General features: G+C 45.8%; 2 protein-coding genes across 2 annotated transcripts; both read left to right on the top strand.

Annotated features, from left to right (window-relative positions):
- Positions 1 to 4,237: 4,237 nt before the first annotated feature.
- Positions 4,238 to 4,564, top strand: LOC109768779 (uncharacterized). Its single transcript, XM_020327502.1, has one exon. The coding sequence runs from the start codon at positions 4,238 to 4,240 to the stop codon at positions 4,562 to 4,564; it is 327 nt and encodes a 108-aa protein (XP_020183091.1).
- A 2,541-nt stretch (positions 4,565 to 7,105) lies between these two features.
- LOC109768780 (aspartic proteinase nepenthesin-1-like) lies at positions 7,106 to 8,635 on the top strand. The gene has a single exon (XM_020327503.2). It carries the CDS (start codon positions 7,155 to 7,157, stop codon positions 8,508 to 8,510), a length of 1,356 nt encoding a protein of 451 aa, XP_020183092.1. The 5' UTR covers positions 7,106 to 7,154; the 3' UTR covers positions 8,511 to 8,635.
- Positions 8,636 to 22,781: the final 14,146 nt, after the last annotated feature.

Raw genomic sequence — 22,781 nt, 5'->3', positions numbered from 1 at the left:
CATAACTATGCACTTTTCTATCAATTGCTCGACAATAATTTGTTCACCCACTGTAATACTTATGCTATCTTGAGAGAAGCCGCTGGTGAAACCTATGGCCCCCGGGTCTATTTTCCATCATATAAGTTTCCAATCTATTTTTACTTTGCAATCTTTACTTTCGATCTATATCATAAAAATACCAAAAATATTTATCTTATTATCTCTATCAGATCTCACTTTTGCAAGTGGCCGTCAAGGGATTGACAACCCCTTTATCGCGTTGGTTGCAAGGTTCTTATTTGTTTGTGTAGGTACGAGGCGGCTTGTGTGTAGTCTCCTACTGGATTGATACCTTGGTTCTCAAAAACCGAGGGAAATACTTACGCTACTTTGCTGCGTCACCCTTTCCTTTTCAAGGGAAAAACCAACGCACGCTCAAGAGGTAGCAATGTTTCTTACATCAAATAGTAATATAACATTATCTCTGCATACCTTTGTTTATAAAACCATATCGCTGGATTGCCTTGTTTGTCGTAAACCTTTGCCCTTGTAAAGGCTTTATAAAGTAGGACAAACACTCCCCGGCTTCTGGCCGAGGAGGTTGAAGCCGATGGCCGGTCAACAAAGTTTTGTACAATGCAGATCCGAGCATTAATGATGTAAAGTACTTGGATACATAGAATCATTACACATAATTTGTAATTTTACTCTGGATACCGATCCTTAATTCGTCCACCCGTGCCCGCATTAAAGCTCAGGGGCTACTTGGCTTCGGGCTTATCATTCAGTAATATTAAAGGGGCACATCGATCCCCTGATCTGGTGTTGCCACCCGACCAGTGTCTCGGGGGCTACTACATTGCCTATTCAATGCAGAAAACTCAAAGTGCTCAGTGTTCGGCTGGACCGGACAATGCGCAAACGCGTCTTCGGACAACAATAGGTACCATCTGGGACTTATCCGGCATCAAGCTAATATATTATGGTGACTTCTCAAAACCCTATCTCAAGGGCCCGTTCGCCGATCACTATTTCCTCTAATATATTACACCGCGTTTCTATTCCTAAGTATGCTGCCGAGCTCGGAATTGATCCCCAGGCTGATTTTACGAATCGACCTGAGTCTCAGGGGCTACTAGGGTCAGCAGTTTGATTTTATCCTTCAGGTGCATCCTGGATATTAGGCCAACACGCACCTTGAGGGCTACTAGCTATACATCTCGGCAGAGAATACATTGCACAATTCGGAATCAAATTCACAAAAATCAGCCCATGGTCGGGGTGGTGCACCACCTCGGATACAGTCCGGCGTTGGTGCTCGACTGCAAAAGATACTTCGGAAGCAGTCCGGCATAAAGCTCGGTTGCAAGTGGCTGGCTCCATAGAGGGCATCTCCGGCATTAAGTTCATTTGAACTCTTTTAACTTTTTCAAGACCAAGGTAATATATGACACCTCGGATACAGTCCAGCGTTGGAGCTCGGAAGCGGTCCGGCGTTGGTGCTCGGCTGCAAAAGACACCTCGAATGCAGTCCGGCGTTGGAGCTCGGACGCGAGGGGACACCGCCGCACGGGAAACACTTCAAACCCGAGGTGGGCGTAAAAATAACAAGGCATTGATAACGGCCGATAACATAAAGGCGCTCCTCGGATACCCGATGCGTAAAATCTTCGAATTTACTTCCGTGATCCTCAAGATCAAAGATAAGAAGATTTGTTGAACCTATTTTCAAGACCGACACCGAAGATGAAAAACAGTTTGGAAGAGCCGAAGAGCGTCCCCAACTTCAAGACCGGTTCAGGGGGCTACTGACGGTGTCTTGGACTAAGGGGTACTCACCACATCGTCTCCCGACCAGCTGGATCGGGCTGAGGACCCCCATGGCGGTTCACTCATGGGCCACTTCGGGCAGCCCATGCCGCACACGAGGAAGATTCCACAAGGCTTGATGATCAAGACAAGGATTTCTCTCCACCAACGTATTCGACTAGGACTCTTGTTATCCTAGGCCTCCGGTGCATTATATAAGCCGAGGCCAGGCTAGTCGATAGATCATTATGACATTATTCATCATACCCTCAGGTTTTAGACCACAACATATGATCTCGCGGTAGATCAACTATGTACTTGATACTCCATCAATATAAACAAGAGCAGGACGTAGGGTTTTACCTCCATCAAGAGGGCCCGAACCTGGGTAAAACATCGTCTCCTTCGTTCCTGTTACCGTTGATCCGAGAATCCACAGCTCGGGACCCCCTACCCCAAGATCTGCCGGTTTTGACACGGACAGGGATATCTACGCATATCGAGCGTATGCGAACCAAAACATTCTCATTATTTTGGTTTAAATAACTAAGTACATTATGCTTTGAATTTCTCTCTATGTTGCTCGAGGACAATAAAGTTTAAGCTTGAGGGAGTTGATGAGTGATATTTTTACACTCATTTCAACCTTGTTGAAACCGAATTATTTCATTAAAAGAGAGATATTCGCTCTGATATTGCCACTAATGACTAATGAATGCAAAGGATTCCACAAATCCTCTCTTTGATATTTTTTCCATTGGAAATGGGCTAAAAAGGGAAGAAATCACGTGGGAGAAAGGAAAGAAAGGAAAATGGAGAAGAAACAAGTCATCAGGAGGCGTCAGAAAGCAACCAAGACCAAAGACGGCGTTCCATGCGACCACACGCGCTCACATGAGCAGTCGTTTGGCATGGAAACCGAGGTAGGTCGTCCACCTGAATAAATTTTATAAAGGGGACCCGTCAAAATGTCAACAGAAAGGGGAGAAAGAGGAGAGTCGAGCATAGCCATAACATGTTCATCATCATCTTCATCCACAACCCCTAGCCGCCGCGATTTTCACCTCCATAGTCATCTCCACCACCATATATAGTGCTCTCTCATCTAGTTCATACTTGTAATCATGCATCGCACAAGGCATCCATTGTAAGACATATTGCATCAATCAATCCCAAGATGTGTTCTTCACTGTTTTCTTCTCGCGATCTGATCTCCATGTGTGAGTAGTTCGGTATATATGGTATGGCATGAGGCATGAGCCTTGCAACCCCGAGTATTTGGTGAAGGGATCAATGGAAGTCTTTGACACAACGTCTCGTATGTGTGAAATAAAATTGCTTCGTGAAGTGTCTCTTGTCTGGTCCGCAATCTTCATACCTGCAGGTACCCAGGATCATGGAGATTGAGCACCAGTGAGGCTAGGAGCAAGGGGACTGTGAAGTGTTATACCGAACACCGGTGATAGTAAGGTTTAGTAGAGTAACATGGATCATATCCTTAGGGATTCATGAAGTGTGGTCATTAAACGTCCAATGCTTTTGTATGATATTATTATCTTAATTATCGGGGCAACCCCGCGAGACAGATAGGGCCTTCGGTAAGACAACTGATTCTTGATGCAAGACTTGTGCCGGTCAAGATGTTATTTGGACACATCCCCCACTCCAATACGAAGCAAGCACCTCTTGATGGGTGACTTGCCGAGCACAAACTAATATCATTTTTATCCCAACACCAATATATGGTTGTAAGCATTAAAACCTCATTCTCGTACCTTCTTTTTATTATAAGTGTTTGAATCACAATTTGCTCGCTGATTTGGTCAAAAGCTGGATTTTTACACTTTGGAAAAAGCTTGCTAGAGACCATTCCTTCAAGGAAGTCTTCCTCTCGCGGGTTCGATACCCAGGGTCACCTCTAGGGAAATAGGTGCGGGATACCCTTTCTTCTTCCAATACCGGATCAATAAAAAGGAGATATCAAAGCACAGCCTGCGCAGGCGGTCCATAGAGGTGAATGCCACCATCCCTCCCGCTCCTCAGTTCATGCACTGGTCTGAGAAGCCGGTCACCTGGAGATGGGAGGACTACCCGGCTATGATGCTCACACCGGGTGGCTACGCCCTCGTACTCGACCCCACTTTCACTTCAGAGAAGCGCACCTGCCACTTCACGCGGGTTCTCATCGACGGCGGTAGCAGCAACACCTTCCTCTATCGCGACGCCATGATCAAGCTGGGCCTCAAGGAGAAGCGATTGTAGCCTAGCCGGACGGTTTTCCACGACATCATGTCGGGGCTCTCTTGCTCCTCCATCGGGCAAGATCCGGCTGGATGTGTTGTTTGGCGACCCGCACAATTTTCGCCGTGAGCCGACCTAGTTCGAGGTGGTGGATCTAAGAAGCCCCTACCACGTGCTTTTGGGCTGGCCCGCGCTGGCCAAGTGCATGGTGGTGCCCCATTACGTCTACCTAAAGTTGAAGATGTCGGGTCCCAAGGGCATCATCGCCGTAGAAGACGACTACAGAAAATCCGTTAAGTGCGCGGAAGCCGGCTCCAAGCTAACTGAGTCTCTAGTCATTGCAGAGGAGAAGCGCCAGCTAGACCTGCTCGTGGCACTATCCCGCGAGCAGCCGGCCGTGCCGGATCCTCCTTCCCTACAGTCGGCCAACAAGGCGACCTTCCAACCGTCCAAGGACACCAAGCAAGTTCCACTTGACCCGGCCAACCCAGCCCAGTGCGTCACTGTCAGCACCCACCTCGACAGAAAATAGGAAGGCTCCTGGGCAGTGTCAAGAATCTAGCACAAGCCCAGGTTGACATTCATTCGGAGGCACATTCATTTCTAACGCGCATAACCATACCTACCTAGGCTCCTGGGATTAGACAGTGCCTAGTTGATCAGAGTAGCACACATGTCTAAAACTCCTAGTTATGGTGATAAAAATAAGAGGCATGTGAAAACAAGCTAGGGTCTTCCCTAGATAAGGCAAATGTGACCGCACTAAGATAAGTTCAGTTTTGTGGCACCATGACTTGACCAAGCCAAAGAAGGGGTCGACTAATAAACAAGTTCATGTATGTTCAAGTGGCAAGTCAGAGGTCAAAGTATATAGAACAACCAATGACCGCAACCATAACCCCTCCTTGGCTTGGTGCCGCCATGCAACAAGGTCTGCAAGGTGATAAAGCGGGGTTACAAAGATTGGTTGAAATTTTATCTAACCTCCCATCTTGATTAGCAAGTTTATACTTGTTATAATCTTTCCTTCATTTACATCCAATATGAATTGGTCCAAGTCATAGTCATATTCACTTACCATATGAAATGGTTTGAACTCCAGTCCAAATAAATTCCCAAAAGACGATCCAAATCAAAATTCAACCAAATCCACATGAATGAAATTCAAAGAAAAGGAAGATGCAAAAAAATTGGGGTGTTGCATTTTTCCTATGTACAATTAAATGACCATACATTTTTGTAGTATTCAATATGTATTTGGACATTTTATTTATGTGTTCTTTCTATTCCCACGTTTTAGAAATCCCATGAATAAAGAAAAAAAAGGGTAGCAGCCTAAGGCCAAAGAACGAAGTAGATGCCAGAGCAGAGCGGACGGCTGGTACAGTATACTGTACACATAGCCGAAAAACTTGTAATTGATATCCGAAGGTAAGTCCGAAGGAATTTTCTTGCACCAGATGCGGATGCTATTTTGAACATACCGTTCAGATCGGCTGGTGGTCAGGATTACCTTGCTTGGGACTTGGAGAGGTCCGGTGTCTATTCTGTTAAAACGGCCTATCGTGCTCTAGTGACTCGGAAAGAGTGTTCAGCTCTAGAGGAAGGAACGATAGCGGAGACTTAAACTTCAGATAGACCCATGTGGATCGCCTTGTGGAAACTGAAGGTTATCCCCAGAGTCCGTGTGTTTTGGTGGCGGGTCTTACGTGGAATTCTGCCGAACTACGCTACCCTTCAGCATCGTCATATTAGGATGACGGCAGTGTGTGATCTATGCAAGGCGGCAGTGGAAGACTTGCGACATGCACTGATAAATTGTTCACATGCCCGGCTGTTTTGGGCAGCAGCCAGAGACTTCTTGGGTCTCAAATTACCAAGGCTACACCCTGCCACTTGGGCGAGGGATGTGCTGATGGACGACATCATCGAAAACCAAGACAGATGCAAAATTGTTACTATTATGCATGCAATATGGTCCGATCGAAATCGATGGACTCATGACAAGGTGTCATATGATCCAGTGCAGGCGGTAAAATTAGTTCGTGATGATCTTATTATGCTTGACATTCCGAAGCCTTCACGCGGTGTGTCGGGGGCCCAGTGGCGTCTGCCTGATGTGGGGTGGATCAAGATCAACACGGATGGTGCTATCAACAGCGAAGCTCGGTGTGCAGGAGGGGCCGGGATAGCCCTTTCTCACCTGCCGTTTATCGGAGCTTGGAGTAAACCTTTCCAAGGGGTGACAGATCCCCTCATTGCCGAAGCCTTAGCTCTACGGGAGGGAGTCATCTTCGCTCAGCTATGTGGGTTCTCACATGGGGTGATGGAAACTGATTGTTTAGAGGTTGTCAACCTCTGGTCGTCGCACGACAGTTTGAGGTCAATTGTTGCGCCTATTCTAGATGATATTGGGGAGAAGTCTACAAGTTTTATCTCTTTTTCTGTTAGATATGTTTCAAGGGATGCTAATGCTATGGCAGACCTATGCGCCAAACAGGCATGTTCCTTATTGGTTTCAGACTGTTGGCTGGAGGGCTGTCCATCCTTTCTCCTTAGTAGCCTGAGGGCAGATTGTAATCATATGACAATTATGCAATAAAGCTCCCCAAGTTCGTAGCAAAAAAAAGGTAAAAACAGTACTTCCTATGTTTCTTTTTAATCTGCATATAAGATTTGGTCAAAGTTAAACCTTGTTAACTTTGACTAAGTTTATAGAAAAAAATATTGAGATTCACAATATGAAATCAATATTGTTAGATGCATCATGAAATTAATTTTCATACCATACAGCTTCAGTGTTTTAGATGTTGATTTTTTTTTCTACAAAGTTGGTCAAACTTTATAAAGTTTGATTTTGACCAAATCTTATATACAGACTAAAAGAAATGGAGGGAGTACAATAGATCGGTCTACACATGCCTGGCAAAGAACATCTTTAAGCTGTTGTACTGACGTCAAATGCCGCCATGGTGATCACTGCCGTATCTCCAACTCTAGCTTCAGTGGCCTAAAGATATACAGTACAAAGTCAGAGTGGTAGATGTGCTATATATACGTGATATATCATATATCCCTCCATCCGAGGTAGAATAGAGCGGCCACAACCCACACTTAGATCGATGGCCATGGCGATCAAGAGCACTCTCCAATGCGTAGTGTTCCTGATGGCGCTCATCACGACCCACCTGATACCGCCTGCCGATGCTGATGCGGGCAGCCCAAAAGTTGCCATGGCTAGCTCGGGCGCTGGTTCAAGCTTCCGGCTGGTAGCCCACCATGACTATGCGCTGCGCGACGACGGCTTCCTCCACGTCCAGAGCCGGCTGGACGACCTTCTTCCATCGGAGGCGAACGTCACCACCCTCCGCCCACCAGTGGCCTCGCCGATCGATATGGCCTTCAGCGTGGTCGTTGGCTTGGGCTCGGGCAAAGGCCGGCACGACTACAACCTCAAGCTCGACGCCTCGGGTAGCCTGATGTGGCTGCAGTGCAAGCCCTGCAATCCGAAGCAGCCACAGCGCGGCCCCCTGTTCGACCCCAAGGCCTCGTCCACCTTCCAGCAGGTCGCCGGCACGAGCCAGATCTGCCACCCGCCGTACCCCATGGAGCCCGCGGGGCAGCAGTGCGCCTTCCACCTGTCCGGCGAGCACGGCATGTCGGTGCACGGCTTCGTGGCCTTGGAGAACCTCACCATGGGGCCAGAGTCCATGAAGGAGTTCGTCTTCGGGTGCGCGCACTCGGCCGAGCACTTCAACAGCCAGCGCACCTTCGCGGGCGTCGCCGCCATGGGTAAGATGCCCACCTCCCTCGTCATGCAGGTGGCGGCGCGTGGGCAGACGCGGTTCTCGTACTGCCTCTTCTCCGGCGGGGCGAGCCGGCATGGCTTCCTCCGGTTTGGCGCCGACGTGCCGAGCCGGCCGGGCCTCCGAACGACCAAGATCCTCCCGGCGCTGGACGCGCACGAGTCGCAGTACTACGTGAGCCTCGTGGGCATCAGCCTGGACGCTAAGAGGCTCACGCGGATCAGGCCGGAGATGTTCGCCCGGCGGCGCGGCGGGCAGGGCGGGTGCGTGATCGACCCCGGCACGCCGCTGACGGTGCTGGCCCGGGAGGCGTATCGCGTCGTGGAGGACGCCGTCTGGAGTGACCTGCGGCGGAATAGGGCCGAGCGCATCCAGCGGCAGGGCTACGGGTTGTGCGTCCGCAAGACCGCGGAGATCAAGCGGCACCTCCAGTCGCTGTCCTTCCACTTCGCGGAGGAGACGGCGAGGCTGGTCGTCAAGCCGGAGGAGCTGTTCACGGCGGTGGAGGGCAGGCTCCACGGTCCCGCCCTGTGCTTTGCCATGAGCCCGGGCGAGCGGACGGTCATCGGCGCGCTGCAGCAGGTGGACACAAGGTTCGTGTACGACCTAAAAGACGCTAAACTGTCCTTTGCGTCGGAGCCGTGTTCTCAGGACACCGCCGGTGTGGATTGAACTGAATGAACCAGCAGGCACCGGTGCTTCCCATGGACATTCGACATGGGTACCCGCTAGCCAGTTGCTTGTAAATTCCATTGAATAAAGGGAAACGCTCACAATCCAAAATTCCATTGAATAAAGGGAAACGCTCACAATCCAGAATCCACCGTTAGAGCATCTACAACCGGATATGTCAAACATTTTAGATTCTTAAATCCATACAAAGACATGCAAACGACTAGCTACTCCTCGTCGGAGATGTCGACGATCTCCGTGCCCGGTTCTGGCAGCATGGGCGGCAGCTGCAGATCCGGCTGCTCAGCCCCAGCCTCCTCTTCCTCTATTCCGGCGTCGAGTTCGGCGAAGAGCGCTCGGACGCCACCTGCTCCTACCGGAGGAACGCCCGGTTGGCCTCCACATAGGCCTAATCCTGAATGGACTCCAGGATGGCCTGCTGCTCCGCATCTCCTCCGATTGGGCGACGGCGAACTCCGCCTTCGCCTGCTCCATGTTGAAGCCCGGCAGCTTCGGCTCCGCCTTCTCCACCTCCATCGGAGCCAGCTCCTCTCCCTCCTCTTCCCCGAACTCCTCCTCCAGTTCTGGCGAGTCCGGAGGCAGCCCGGCAGCAATGTGGGCGGCGCACGCGGCTTGTCTCACCCGGATCTCCTGCTGAATCTCGTACTGGTGCTCCCGCGTGAGCAGTGCGTAGTAGGTGATCTTCCTCCGGACCATGGCGGAGCGCCGGAGCGTGGGCAGATCGCCGGAGTGAGAGAGGGACGAGGTGGATTGGCTTGGAATGGCAACGCGAAGAGGGGGGAGGTGGATGGGCTAGAGTTGCGGGACGTCGACTGGCTTAAATAGATGAATTTGGTCTCTGGCGGTGAGCTGAAGCAGCGCCACGTGACGTTGACGCCACGGTGACGAAGGAGGTGTCCGTCGGACCGCTGGGTTCCGAGCGAGTCCACGTGTTACCCCTTAGTCAGTCCTATGTGGTGGACGCGTCCGAACGCGCCCGGGCGCCCCATATACGCCCATATTTTGGCTGGATATGAGGGATGTCGGTCAGTCCGGACCTTTGAGACCCATTTGAAGGGACCTTCTGGATTGAAAAATTGTGACCGGTCAGTGACGGGCGGCCCACCTGAATATACGAGGTTGGTTTAGGGATGCTCTTACCTTTATGCATCGCCGGCAGCAGTGCTTTCCATGGACATTCGACATGGGTAGGTGTTCGGGAACATAGTATTTCAAAAATTTCCTACGATCACGCAAGATCTATCTAGGAGATGCATAGCAATGAGATGGGAGAGTGTGTCCACGTACCCTCGTAGACCGAAAGCGGAAGCGTTTAGTAACGCGGTTGATGTAGTCGAACGTCTTCACGATTCAACCGATCCAAGTACCGAACGTACGGCACCTCCGTGTTCAGCACACGTTCAGCACGATGACGTCCCTCAAGCTCTTGATCCAGTTGAGGACGAGGGAGAGTTCCGTCAGCACGACGACATGGCGACGGTGATGATGAAGTTACCGGCGCAGGGCTTCGCCTAAGCACTATGACGATATGACCGAGGTGTTAAACTATGGAGGGGGGCACCGCAGACGGCTAAGACAATTGATCTTGTGTGTTCTAGGGTGCCCCCTGCCTCCGTTTATAAAGGAGGAGAGGGAGAGGCCGGCCGGCCCCTGTAGGGCGCGCCAGGAGAGAGGAGTCCTACTAGGACTCCAAGTCCTAGTAGGATTCCACTTGGTGGAAGGGGGAAGAAGGAAGGGAGAGGGAGAGGGACAGGGAAAGGGGTGTCGCGCCCCCTCCCCTAGTCCTATTCGGATTCCCCAAGGGGGGCGCCACCTCCTTGTGGCCTGCCCCTCTCTCTCCCCTAATGCCCATGTTGGCCCATTACTTCCCCAGGGGGGCTCCGGTAACCCTTCCGACACTTTGATAATTACCCGGTACCTCCCGGAACTCATCCGGTGTCCGAATAACATCGTCCAATATATCATTCATTATGTCTCGACCATTTCGAGACTCCTCGTCATGTCCGTGATCTCATCCGGGACTCTGAACAAACTTCTGTCATCAAATCACATAACTCATAATACAAATCACTGGTACGCGTCGGTCCTAAACAAACGGTCTTTAACCCCTTTCCGCGGCGGCATTTGGAACCGTGGCCAAGTGAGTGTGGGCGATAGGGGGGTCCTTCCCACACGACCCAGAAACCGTCGGGGATATGCCCTCCTGGCACACACGCTCGGCAAAATGAGGTCGCGTGCGACCGGCGAGCGCTCAAATACGGAAATACATACAGTAGAGCTAAAAAATACAATTATACCGCGAAATGGTTTCCGTTCGCAAGTACATCCCACACAGTCAGTCCCCGCTAAACGTTTCCGTTCGTATGTATATCCCACACAGTCGCTCCAAGGAAAATGTTTCCGTTCACAGGTACATCACACACAATTTTCGCGTTAAATCGTTTGCGTTATTGAATGTATCACACATGGTCCGTAGAAAAAACTGTGTGGCAAAGACTGTCCATTACACACAGTTTTTATGTGGTAAACGTTTGCGCAAGGTGGCCTAACGCAAACAGTTTTCAAGAGAAAGTCGTGTGTGATTGTTCATTGATCCAACACGGTTTATTCCTAGAAACTGTGTGCGTTTCCTGAGGTCATCGCCCACAGTATTTTTTCAACAACCGTTTGCAATAGCAAAACCCAATTAGCAGGCTAATTCGCCATTAGCATGCTAATTATCTGATTATTCATAATCCATTTATTAATCTAATTGACATTTCATATTAAGCACACAATATATTTTATTTCCATATTAAGGAAGCAGAATTTCATAATTGAAATACATCAGAGTACAACATGATATAGCTCCAACACTCAGTTACCCCATTACACAACTGCACCAGTAGCAAGTTCCACATGCAACTTGTAGAACCTTTCGAAATTAGCATCATAGGCGGTATATAGATAGATGCATCTCATCTGGAAAACTGCTGAAGCGAAAGGCGAATATTGAGCCTTCATTCATGTTGAAGGTCTTTGGAACTTTAGGCCAGTGCATGTGGATGATTGACCGTCCGTCCTTCGTCCTCTTTAGGAAAACTTCAATATTGAACCATGGGTGTTGTATGAAAACCTTCCTCGCCTCTTGACCATAGAGGTGGTTTGAGAGATAATCGTAAGTGAACTGCTTTGGAAAGGTCTGAAAACAAGGATGTGCATAAATATCTTCTCTATATTGGAAATGGGGCAAAGGAATAAAAAAAGGCAAGGTATAATAGTTAGTACCATCTTGTAGTGAACTGATGTCTTCTTCATTATGCAGACAAAGATCTTGTTGTTTTTTGTCGCTAATTTCTTTATCCTAACAATCTTTCTGAGTTTCTTGATTTGATTGATATTCATGGACAACTCATTTCCCCATATGCAAAAAGGGTCGAACAGTGGGTCAAAACCTTTGACAACAGGACCTACATGTGGAAGACCAAATTGTTACCAAAATATTAGAATGGTTCCTGCAATTGCATAATAATGTGATATTAGAGAACGGACCATGCACGTGCTAACCTCGATTGTAAACCTCAGTGTTTCCCATTGTTTCCCTGCAACACATATAAGGTAGTTAGTCATCAGGTTAAGTAAGGGTTCGCATGCTATCAGTAAAATATGTTGATGAAAAATAAGCACATTGCAGATTCATCAGATTAATTCAAGCCACACGGAAAACCCATTTACCCAAACCAAGCATGATTAAGAATTAGGAAATATAACACTTGTATAGGTTTCTCATGTATTAAGTGCAGCCAAATTCGATTTATTCCTCACATACACAACAATACAAAATTCTACCCACGACAATTGGACATCGCATTGCATAATTGAACCAAGCAGTTAACTAAACACCACAACAAATGAACCAAACATTAACTGAGCACCACATTGCACAATATAACATACTCCTAATAGAAGATCAGACAGTTAACCAAACAGTTAATTACAGCCAATTGTAGCAATTGTATTTGTTTCTCATGTATTTACTACTGCCAAATTTAATTTATTCCTCACATGGTATACAATAACAGAATGAACCCACAACTATTGAACATCGCATTGCAGAATTGAACCAAATAGTTAACTAAACACCACAACACAAATGAACCAAACGTTAACTGAGCACCACATTGCACAATGTATAACCAAACCAAGCATGCTTGACAACTTGGAAATATAGCAATTGTATTCATTTCTCATGTATTTTGTAAAGATAAATTCGATTTATTTCCCACATGGAAGACAATAAAAAATTGCAGCCTGAAGAATTGAAAATCACATTTGCATAATTGAAACAAACAGTTAACTGAAGATGACAACTAATTAACAAAATAGTTAATAAGTGAGCACCACACTGCACGACATATAAAACATATACACTAGAGCAACATATTGCATGGTAAAATTAGATAGCACAATTTACTAGAATTTGTGAAGGAAAGGCAGGAGCAGCACATGCAACGGGTAAACCGAGCATGCTTAACCGGCGTAGCTAGAAAATGGCAAGGTGCTCCTCCAAGATCTGGGGGTCGGCACGAATGGCAGCCATCGCGCCCTCATCCGCGTGTGCGGCCGCGATTTGCTTCTCCGCTGCCAAATGCTCCTTGAGATCCTGGCTATACTGCGTGCACCATGGCTTAGGGTGGCGCTTATTTGGTAGATGGGTTGGTGATTTGGGTGGAAGGTGTCGCGCTTGCGCCGGCGGTCGGGGCATGTGGGATGTGGAAGGAGGAGGAGGAGGATACGGGTCGGGTGTGGATTACTGATACGTCTCCAACGTATCTATAATTTTTTATTGTTCCATGCTATATTATATTCTGTTTTGGACATTATTGGGCTTTATTATACACTTTTATATTATTTTTGGGACTAACCTATTAACCGGAGGCCCAGCCAGAATTGCTGTTTTTTGCCTATTTTAGAGTTTCGCAGAAAAAGAATATCAAACGGAGTCCAAACGAAATGAAACCTTCGGGAACGTGATTTTTGGAACGAACATGATCCAGAGGACTTGGACCCTACGTCAAGACATCAACCAGGAAGGCACGAGGTAGGGGGGCGCGCCTACCCCCTCTGGGCGCGCCCTCCACCCTCGTGGGGCCCATGTTGCTCCACCGACGTACTTCTTCCTCCTATATATACCTACGTACCCCCAAACTACCAGATACGGAGCCAAAAACCTAATTCCACCGCCGCAACCTTCTGTACCCGTGAGATCCCATCTTGGGGCCTTTTCCGGAGCTCCACCGGAGGGGGCATCGATCACGGAGGGCTTCTACATCAACACCATAGCCTCTCCGATGATGTGTGAGTAGTTTACCTCAGACCTTCGGGTCCATAGTTATTAGCTAGATGGCTTCTTTTCTCTTTTTGGATCTCAATACAATGTTCTCCCCCTCTCTTGTGGAGATCTATTCGATGTAATCTTCTTTTGCGGTGTGTTTGTTGAGACTGATGAATTGTGGGTTTATGATCAAGTTTATCTATGAACAAATTTGAATCTTCTCTGAATTCTTTTATGTATGATTGGTTATCTTTGCAAGTCTCTTCGAATTATCAGTTTGGTTTGGCCTACTAAATTGATCTTTCTTGCAATGGGAGAAGTGCTTAGCTTTGGGTTCAATCTTGCGGTGTCCTTTCCTAGTGACAGTAGGGGCAGCAAGGCACGTATTGTATTGTTGCCATCAAGGATAACAAGATGGGGTTTATATCATATTGCATGAATTTATCCCTCTACATCATGTCATCTTACTTAAAGTGTTACTCTGTTCTTTTGAACTTAATACTCTAGATGCATGCTGGATAGCGGTCGATGTGTGGAGTAATAGTAGTAGATGCAGGCAGGAGTCGGTCTACTTGTCGCGGACGTGATGCCTATATATGTGATCATACCTAGATATTCTCATAACTATGCTCAATTCTGTCAATTGCTCAACAGTAATTTGTTTACCCACCGTAATACCTATGCTCTCGAGAGAAGCCACTAGTGAAACCTATGGCCCCCAGGTCTATTTTCCATCATATTTAATCTTCCGACAACAAGCTATTTCTGGCGCCGTTTTTATTTTGCTTTCTTTACTTTGCATCTTTATCATAAAAATACCAAAAATATTATCTTATCATATCTATCAGATCTCACTCTCGTAAGTGACCGTGAAGGGATTGACAACCCCTTTATTGCGTTGGTTGCGAGGATTTATTTGTTTGTGTAGGTGCGAGGGACTCGTGCGTGGCCTCCTACTGGATTGATACCTTGGTTCTCAAAAACTGAGGGAAATACTTACGCTACTTTACTGCATCACCCTTTCCTCTTCAAGGGAAAACCAATGCAGTGCTCAAGAGGTAGCAAGAAGGATTTCTGGCGCCATTGCCGGGGAGGCTTACGCAAGGTCAAGTCAAGATTTGGACTCCTGCCAATGAGCCATTTCTGACGCCGTTGCCGGGGAGTCTACGCAAAAGTCAACATACCAAGTACCCATCACAAACCCTTATCTCCCGCATTACATTATTTGCCATTTGCCTCTCGTTTTCCTCTCCCCCACTTGACCCTTGCCGTTTTATTCACCCTCTCTTTTCCGTTCACCTCTTTTTCGCTTGCTTCTTGTTTGCTCGTGTGTTCGATTGCTTGCTTGTCATGATGGCTCTTTCCAGATTTGGTGATCCTCACCTTAAAAGGTTAGAAGAAATCGAAAGCAACATTAGGAGTTTTATGGTCTTAAATTTTGAGCATAATAATTCTTTAGAAACAAGCTTAAGGAACAAAAAAGCTTTATGGGTTATATGAATAAAGAGCTCGATGATATGTCTAAAGAATTTGACGGTTTGAAATCTCAGATTGCTCATCTTGAGAAGTTAATAGCTGAGGTTTCGGATAAGCAGGCCACTTTAGTTAATAAGATGGCCGCTAAGCCGGATTTTTTTTGGGAAAATAAAGATGAAGATCTAAAAATTATTGATGTGTCCCCTATTAAATCTTTGTTTTGCAATATGAATCTTGATAATGATGGGACTGAATATGATCCACCTTTAGCTAGAAGGCGTTCCAAAAATTCGGAGTTTTTAGATCTTGATGCTAAAATTGATAAAAGTGAGATTGAAGAAGTTAAAACTCTTGATATTAAAGAACCCACTATTTTGGATTTCAAGGAATTTAATTATGATAATTTCTCTTTGATAGATTGTATTTCCTTGTTGCAATCCGTGCTAAATTCTCCTCATGCTTATAGCGAAAATAAAGCTTTTACCAAACATATCGTTGATGCTTTGATGCAATCGTATGAAGAAAAACTTGAGTTGGAAGTTTCTATCCCTAGAAAACTTTATGATGAGTGGGAAACTACTATTAAAATTAAAATTAAAGATCATTAATGCTATGCTTTGTGTGATTTGGGTGCTAGTGTTTCCACGATTCCAAAGACTTTGTGTGATTTGTTAGGTTTCCGCGAATTTGATGATTGCTCTTTAAACTTGCACCTTGCGGATTCCACCATTAAGAAACCTATGGGAAGAATAAATGATGTTCTTATTGTTGCAAATAGGAATTATGTGCCCATAGATTTTATTGTTCTTGACATAGATTGCAATCCTTCATGTCTATTATTTTTGGTAGACCTTTCCTTAGACCGATTGGTGCAATTATTGATATGAAGGAAGGGAATATTAGATTCCAATTTCCGTTAAGGAAAGGCATGGAACACTTCCCTAGAAAGAAAATAAAATTACCTTATGAATCTATTATGAGGGCCACTTATGGATTGCCTACCAAAAATGGCAATACCTAGATTTATCCTTGCTATTATGCCTAGCTAGGGGCGTTAAACGATAGCGCTTGTTGGGAGGCAACCAAATTTTATTTTTAGTTTTTTGCTTTTTGCTTCTGTTTAGGAATAAATATTTGATCTAGCCTCTGGTTAGATTTGTTTTTATGTTTTATTTAGTGTTTGTGCCAAGTTTAACCTATAGGATCTTCTTGGATGATAGTTATTTGATCTTGCTGAAAATTCCAGAAACTTTCTGTTCACGAAAATAATTGTTAAAAATCACCAGAACGTGATCAAATATTGATTCCAATTGCTCCTGATCAATAAACAAATTTTATAGGTCTTCCTATTTTGGCTGAATTGTTGGAGTTCCAGAAGTTTGCGTTAGTTACAGAGTACTACAGACTGTTCTGTTTTTGACAGATTCTGTTTTTCGTGTGTTGTTTGCTTATTTTGATGAATCTATGGCTAGTAAAATAGTTTATAAACCATAGAGAAGTTGTAATACAGTAGGTTTAACACCAATATAAATAAAGAATGAGTTCATTACAGTACCTTGAAGTGGTGTTTTGTTTTCTTTCGCTAACGGAGCTCACGAGATTTTCTGCTGAGTTTTGTGTTGTGAAGTTTACAAGTTTTGGGTAAAAGATTTGATGGATTATGGAACAAGGAGTGGCAAGAGCCTAAGCTTGGGGATGCCCATGGCACCCCAAGATAATCTAAGGACACATAAAAGCCAAAGCTTGGGGATGCCCCGGAAGGCATCCCCTCTTTTCGTCTACTTCCATTGGTAACTTTACTTGGAGCTATATTTTTATTCACCACATGATATGTGTTTTGCTTGGAGTGTCTTGTATTATTTGAGTCTTTGTTTTTTAGTTTTCCACAATCATCCTTGCTGTACACACCTTTTGAGAGAGACACACATGATTCGGAAATTGTTAGAATACTCTATGTGCTTCACATATATCTTTTGAGTTATATAGTTTTTGCTCTAGTGCTTCACTTATATCTTTTAGAGCATGGTGGTGGATTTGTTTTATAGAAAATATTGTTCTCTCATGCTTCACTTAGATTATTTAGAGAGTCCTACAAAACAGCATGGTAATTTGCTTAATTATGATAGGCATTCAAGATTAGTAAAAAAAATCTTATGAGTGTGTTGAATACTACGAGAATTTGATGCTTGATAGTTGTTTTGAGATATGGAGATGGTGATATTAGAGTCATGCTAGTTGAGTAGTTTTGAATTTGAGAAATACTTGTGTTAAAGTTTGTGATTCCCGTAGCATGCACATATGGTGAACCGTTATGTGATGAAGTCGGAACATGATTTATTTATTGATTGTCTTCCTTATGAGTGGCGGTCGGGGACGAGCGATGGTCTTTTCCTACCAATCTATCCCCCTAGGAGCATGCGCGTAATACTTTTCTTTGATAACTTGTAGATTTTTGCAATAAATATATGATTTCTTTATGACTAATGTTGAGTCCATGGATTATACGCACTTTTCTTCCTTCCACCATTGCTAGCCTCTCTAATACCGTGCACTTTTCGCCAGTATCATACACCCACCATATACCTTGCTCAAAACAGCCACCATACCTACCTATCATGGCATTTCCATAGCCATTCCGAGATATATTGCCATGCAACTTACCACCGTTTCGTTTACTATGACACGCTCCATCATTGTCATATTGCTTCGCATGATCATGTAGTTGACATCGTATTTGTGGCAAAGCCACCGTTCATAATTCTTTCATAGATGTCACTCTTGATTCATTGCATATCCCGGTACACCGCCGGAGGCATTCACATAGAGTCATATTTTGTTCTAAGTATTGAGTTGTAAGTAAATAAAAGTGTGATGATCATCATTTTTAGAGCATTGTCCCAAGTGAGGAAAGGATGATGGAGACTATGATTCCCCCATAAGTCGGGATGAGACTCGGAACTAAATAAAAAAAGAGGCCATAAAAAAGAGAGGAAAGGCCCAAATAAAAAAATGTGAGAGAAAAAGAGAGAAGGGATAATGTTACTATCCTTTTACCACACTTGTGCTTCAAAGTAGCACCATGATCTTCATGATAGAGAGTCTCCTATGATATCACTTTTATATACTAGTGGGAAATTTTCATTATAGAAGTTGGCTTGTATATTCCAATGATGGGCTTCCTCAAAATGCCCTAGGTCTTCGTGAGCAAGCGAGTTGGATGCACACCCACTTAGTTTCTTTTGTTGAGCTTTCATACACTTATAGCTCTAGTGCATCCGTTGCATGGCAATCCCTACTCACTCACATTGATATCTATTAATGGGCATCTCCATAGCCCGTTGATACGCCTAGTTGATGTGAGACTATCTTCTCCTTTTTTGTCTTCTCCACAACCACCATTCTATTCCACATATAGTGTTATGTCCATGGCTCACGCTCATGTATTGCGTGAAGATTGAAAAAGTTTGAGAACATCAAAAGTATGAAACAATTGCTTGGCTTGTCATCGGGGTTGTGCATGATTTAAATACTTTATGTGGTGAAGATAGAGCATAGCCAGACTATATGATTTTGTAGGGATAACTTTCTCTGGCCATGTTATTTTGAGAAGACATAATTGCTTAGTTAGTATGCTTGAAGTATTATTATTTTTATGTCAATATTAAACTTTTGTCTTGAATCTTTTGGATCTGAATATTCATTCCACAATTAAGAGAATTACATTGAAATTATGCCAAGTAGCATTCCACATCAAAAATTTTGTTTTTATCATTTACCTACTCGAGGACGAGCAGGAATTAAGCTTGGGGATGCTTGATATGTCTCCAACGTATCTATAATTTTTTATTGTTCCATGCTATATTTTATTCTGTTTTGGACATTATTGGGCTTTATTATATAGTTTTATGTTATTTTTGGTACTAACCTATTAACCGGAGGCCTAGCCCAGAATTGCTGTTTTTTTGCCTATTTCAGAGTTTCGCAGAAAAAGAATATCAAGCGGAGTCCAAACGGAACGAAACCTTCGGGAATGTGATTTTTGGAACGAACGTGATCCAGAGGACTTGGACCCTACGTCAAGACATCAACCAGGAAGGCACGAGGTAGGGGGGCGCGCCTACCCCCTGGGCGCGCCCTCCGCCCTCATGGGGCCCACGTTGCTCCACCGACGTACTTCTTCCTCCTATATATACCTACGTACCTCCAAACTACCAGATACGGAGCCAAAAACCTAATTCCACCGCCGCAACCTTCTGTACCCGTGAGATCCCATCTTGGGGCCTTTTCCGGAGCTCCCCCGGAGGGGGCACCGATCACGGAGGGCTTCTACATCAACACCATAGCCTCTCCGATGATGTGTGAGTAGTTTACCTCAGACCTTTGGGTCCATAGTTATTAGCTAGATGGCTTCTTTTCTCTTTTTGGATCTCAATACAATGTTCTCCCCCTCTCTTGTGGAGATCTATTCGATGTAATCTTCTTTTGCGGTGTGTTTGTTGAGACCGATGAATTGTGGCTTTATGATCAAGATTATCTATGAACAATATTTGAATCTTCTCTGAATTCTTTTATGTATGATTGGTTATCTTTGCAAGTCTCTTCGAATTATCAGTTGGTTTGGCCTACTAGATTGATCTTTCTTGCAATGGGAGAAGTGCTTAGCTTTGGGTTGAATCTTGCGGTGTCCTTTCCTAGTGACAGTAGGGGCAGCAAGGCACGTATTTTATTGTTGCCATCGAGGATAACAAGATGGGGTTTATACCATATTGCATGAATTTATCCCTCTACATCATCTCATTTTACTTAAAGCGTTACTCTGTTCTTTTGAACTTAATACTCTAGATGCATGCTGGATAGCGGTCGATGTGTGGAGTAATAGTAGTAGATGCAGGCAGGAGTCGGTCTACTTGTCGCGGATGTGAAGTCTATATACGTGATCATACCTAGATATTCTCATAACCATGCTCAATTCTGTCAATTGCTCAACAGTAATTTGTTTACCCACCGTAATACTTATGCTCTCGAGAGAAGCCACTAGTGAAACCTATGGCCCCCGGGTCTATTTTCCATCATATTTAATCTTCTGACAACAAGCTATTTCTGGCGCCGTTTTTATTTTGCTTTCTTTACTTTGCATCTTTATCATAAAAATACCAAAAATATTATCTTATCATATCTATCAGATCTCACTCTCGTAAGTGACTGTGAAGGGATTGACAACCCCTTTATTGCGTTGGTTGCGAGGATTTATTTGTTTGTGTAGGTGCGAGGGACTCGTGCGTGGCCTCCTACTAGATTGATACCTTGGTTCTCAAAAACTGAGGGAAATACTTACGCTACTTTACTGCATCACCCTTTCCTCTTCAAGGGAAAACCAATGCAGTGCTCAAGAGGTAGCTATTACCTGCCTGGATAGACGAGGCCGAGGAGCATGAAGGAGGGTCGCCGACGAGGAGGCGGCGCTGCAAGCAAGGAGTGAAGGTTTCAACTTGGAAAGGAAGGCGGAAAGAGGGGAAATGTGGCTTTTGGTAAGGGGGAGGGGGCGGGGAGGCAGATATTTTCATGGAAGCCGAAAATTTGGAATCGCTTCAGCCAAAAAACTGGTGCGCAAAGTGTCATCAGACACGGTCCCTTATTCAGAACTGTGTACGATATGTGGACATCAGAAACGATTCAGATAGCTTAACCCGTGTGTGCTGAGTTTGAACATCAAAAGTTTTGGTTCGAATTTCCATGGTTACAGTGGTCATCCACGTCATTGCATAATTTGGATACACAAAGGAGACTATAGCACACCCACACTTCTTAATCGAGCAAGTTCAGCAATTAAACAGAGCTAGCTGACCTAAACATTACTCTAACAAATTAAAGATCGGCGCTCTTGATTAAACAAAAGAAAGAGTACTACTATGGCTGGTGCTCGTCGATCTCCGCCGCCGCCTCCATGTCCAGCTCGCGCCCGACGGTCTCCTAGGGAAGGGGCTCCATGGCATCCATCGCACCATACTCGGCAAGCATCTCGCCATCCGCGTCCGCCATCTCTTTGGAAAAGGCCGCCACGAGCTGGGCGTGGGCGGACGCGATCTGGGCATGGACGGGCTCCGTCGTCGCAAGGTATGCGGCGGAGGAACGGACGGCTGCTCGAACGCTCTCGGCGATTGCCAGCTCTTTGGCCGTGGGTTGCCGACCGTTGTTGAAGAAGCTTCGTTTGATTTGTGCGGTGACCGCCAGGAGCTGGGCGTGGACGGCCTCGACATGGTCGTGGGCGGCCTCCATCAGGGCTAAGGCCGCCGCTGTAGAACGGACAGCTGCTGTGCCGCTCTCGCCAGTTGCTATCCCCGAGGCAAATGTTGCTGCCGCCACCTGAGAAGCAACAGCGGCCGTTTGGGCTGCCTTTGCCGCCCGGTCGTAGATTGCGGCCGCGCTCATGCACCTTGTTAGCACGCGCATGGCCGCGCTCATGCACCTTGTTAGCACGCGCATGGCCGCTGCGGCCTCGACATGGTCGTGGGCGGCCTCCATCAGGGCTAAGGCCGCCGCTGCAGAACGGACAGCTGTTGTGCCGCTCTCGCCAGTTGCTATCCCCGAGGCAAATATTGCTGCCGCCACCTGAGAAGCAACAGCAGCCGTTTGGGCTGCCTTTGCCGCCCGGTCGCAGATTGCAGCCGCGCTCATGCACCTTGTTAGCACACGCATGGCGGCTGCGGCCGCGCACTCGCTGGAGTGGGCCATCGCAGTTGCCCTCACGACGCGGGTCCACGTGCCCATCTTTCACTGGCGACGATTGAACAGTGAAATGATATTTGGGGTGCGAACTAGTGTGCTTGAGACACTGACTGTGGACTGTAGCTGAAGCACCTTCTCGTGTAAGCCATAGGCGTACTATACACCGACGGTGCTCCAGGATATTTTTTGTTGCATCTCACACGATTGCTGATAATAAACTGTGTGCGATCTACTTGATTTGAATTACATAATGGGGTCACAGCGGCAATGGACGGTGTTTGAATTGCTAGACCTTTTATCTGGAGTGAACATGCAACTATATGTGTGTCGTAAAAGAATTGGAATTATTCAGGGTTCGTTTGAACAATTTATACATTAAATTGGTTTTCTAGCCCTTTCAGGTGCACAATTCAAAATTAAACTACATGCACATGCTCCAGTGCATATAAATTGGTTGAAAAATCAAATATGTGTCCTTGGGTGCATGCTTAGGTCCCCTGCAAGAAATGGGAATGAAGTTCAAACACCAGGGCACCGTCGATTGCCGGCAAAACATTGAGATTACTGGTTTTTAAATTCTAGTAAATCCAAAACTCGTCTGAAATTCATGAAACTTGGCATGCTATCATGGAGAAGCATCAACATGCCATGGTAAATTTTTTGTCCCATCAACATGCACCGTTATTCTAGTAAATCCAACAAACGAGTTTTGGATTTACTAGAATTTAAAAACC

Source organism: Aegilops tauschii, chromosome 4 (assembly GCF_002575655.3).
Source record: "Aegilops tauschii subsp. strangulata cultivar AL8/78 chromosome 4, Aet v6.0, whole genome shotgun sequence".
In the NCBI taxonomy this organism is placed as follows: Eukaryota; Viridiplantae; Streptophyta; class Magnoliopsida; order Poales; family Poaceae; genus Aegilops; species Aegilops tauschii.
This window is presented reverse-complemented; position numbering and strand designations above follow the sequence as displayed.

What these genes read in the sequence shown, in the direction of transcription:
- LOC109768779 (XM_020327502.1), top strand. Translation starts at nt 4,238, where the DNA reads ATGGTGGTGCCCCATTACGTCTACCTAAAGTTGAAGATGTCGGGTCCC.
- LOC109768780 (XM_020327503.2), top strand. Translation starts at nt 7,155, where the DNA reads ATGGCCATGGCGATCAAGAGCACTCTCCAATGCGTAGTGTTCCTGATG.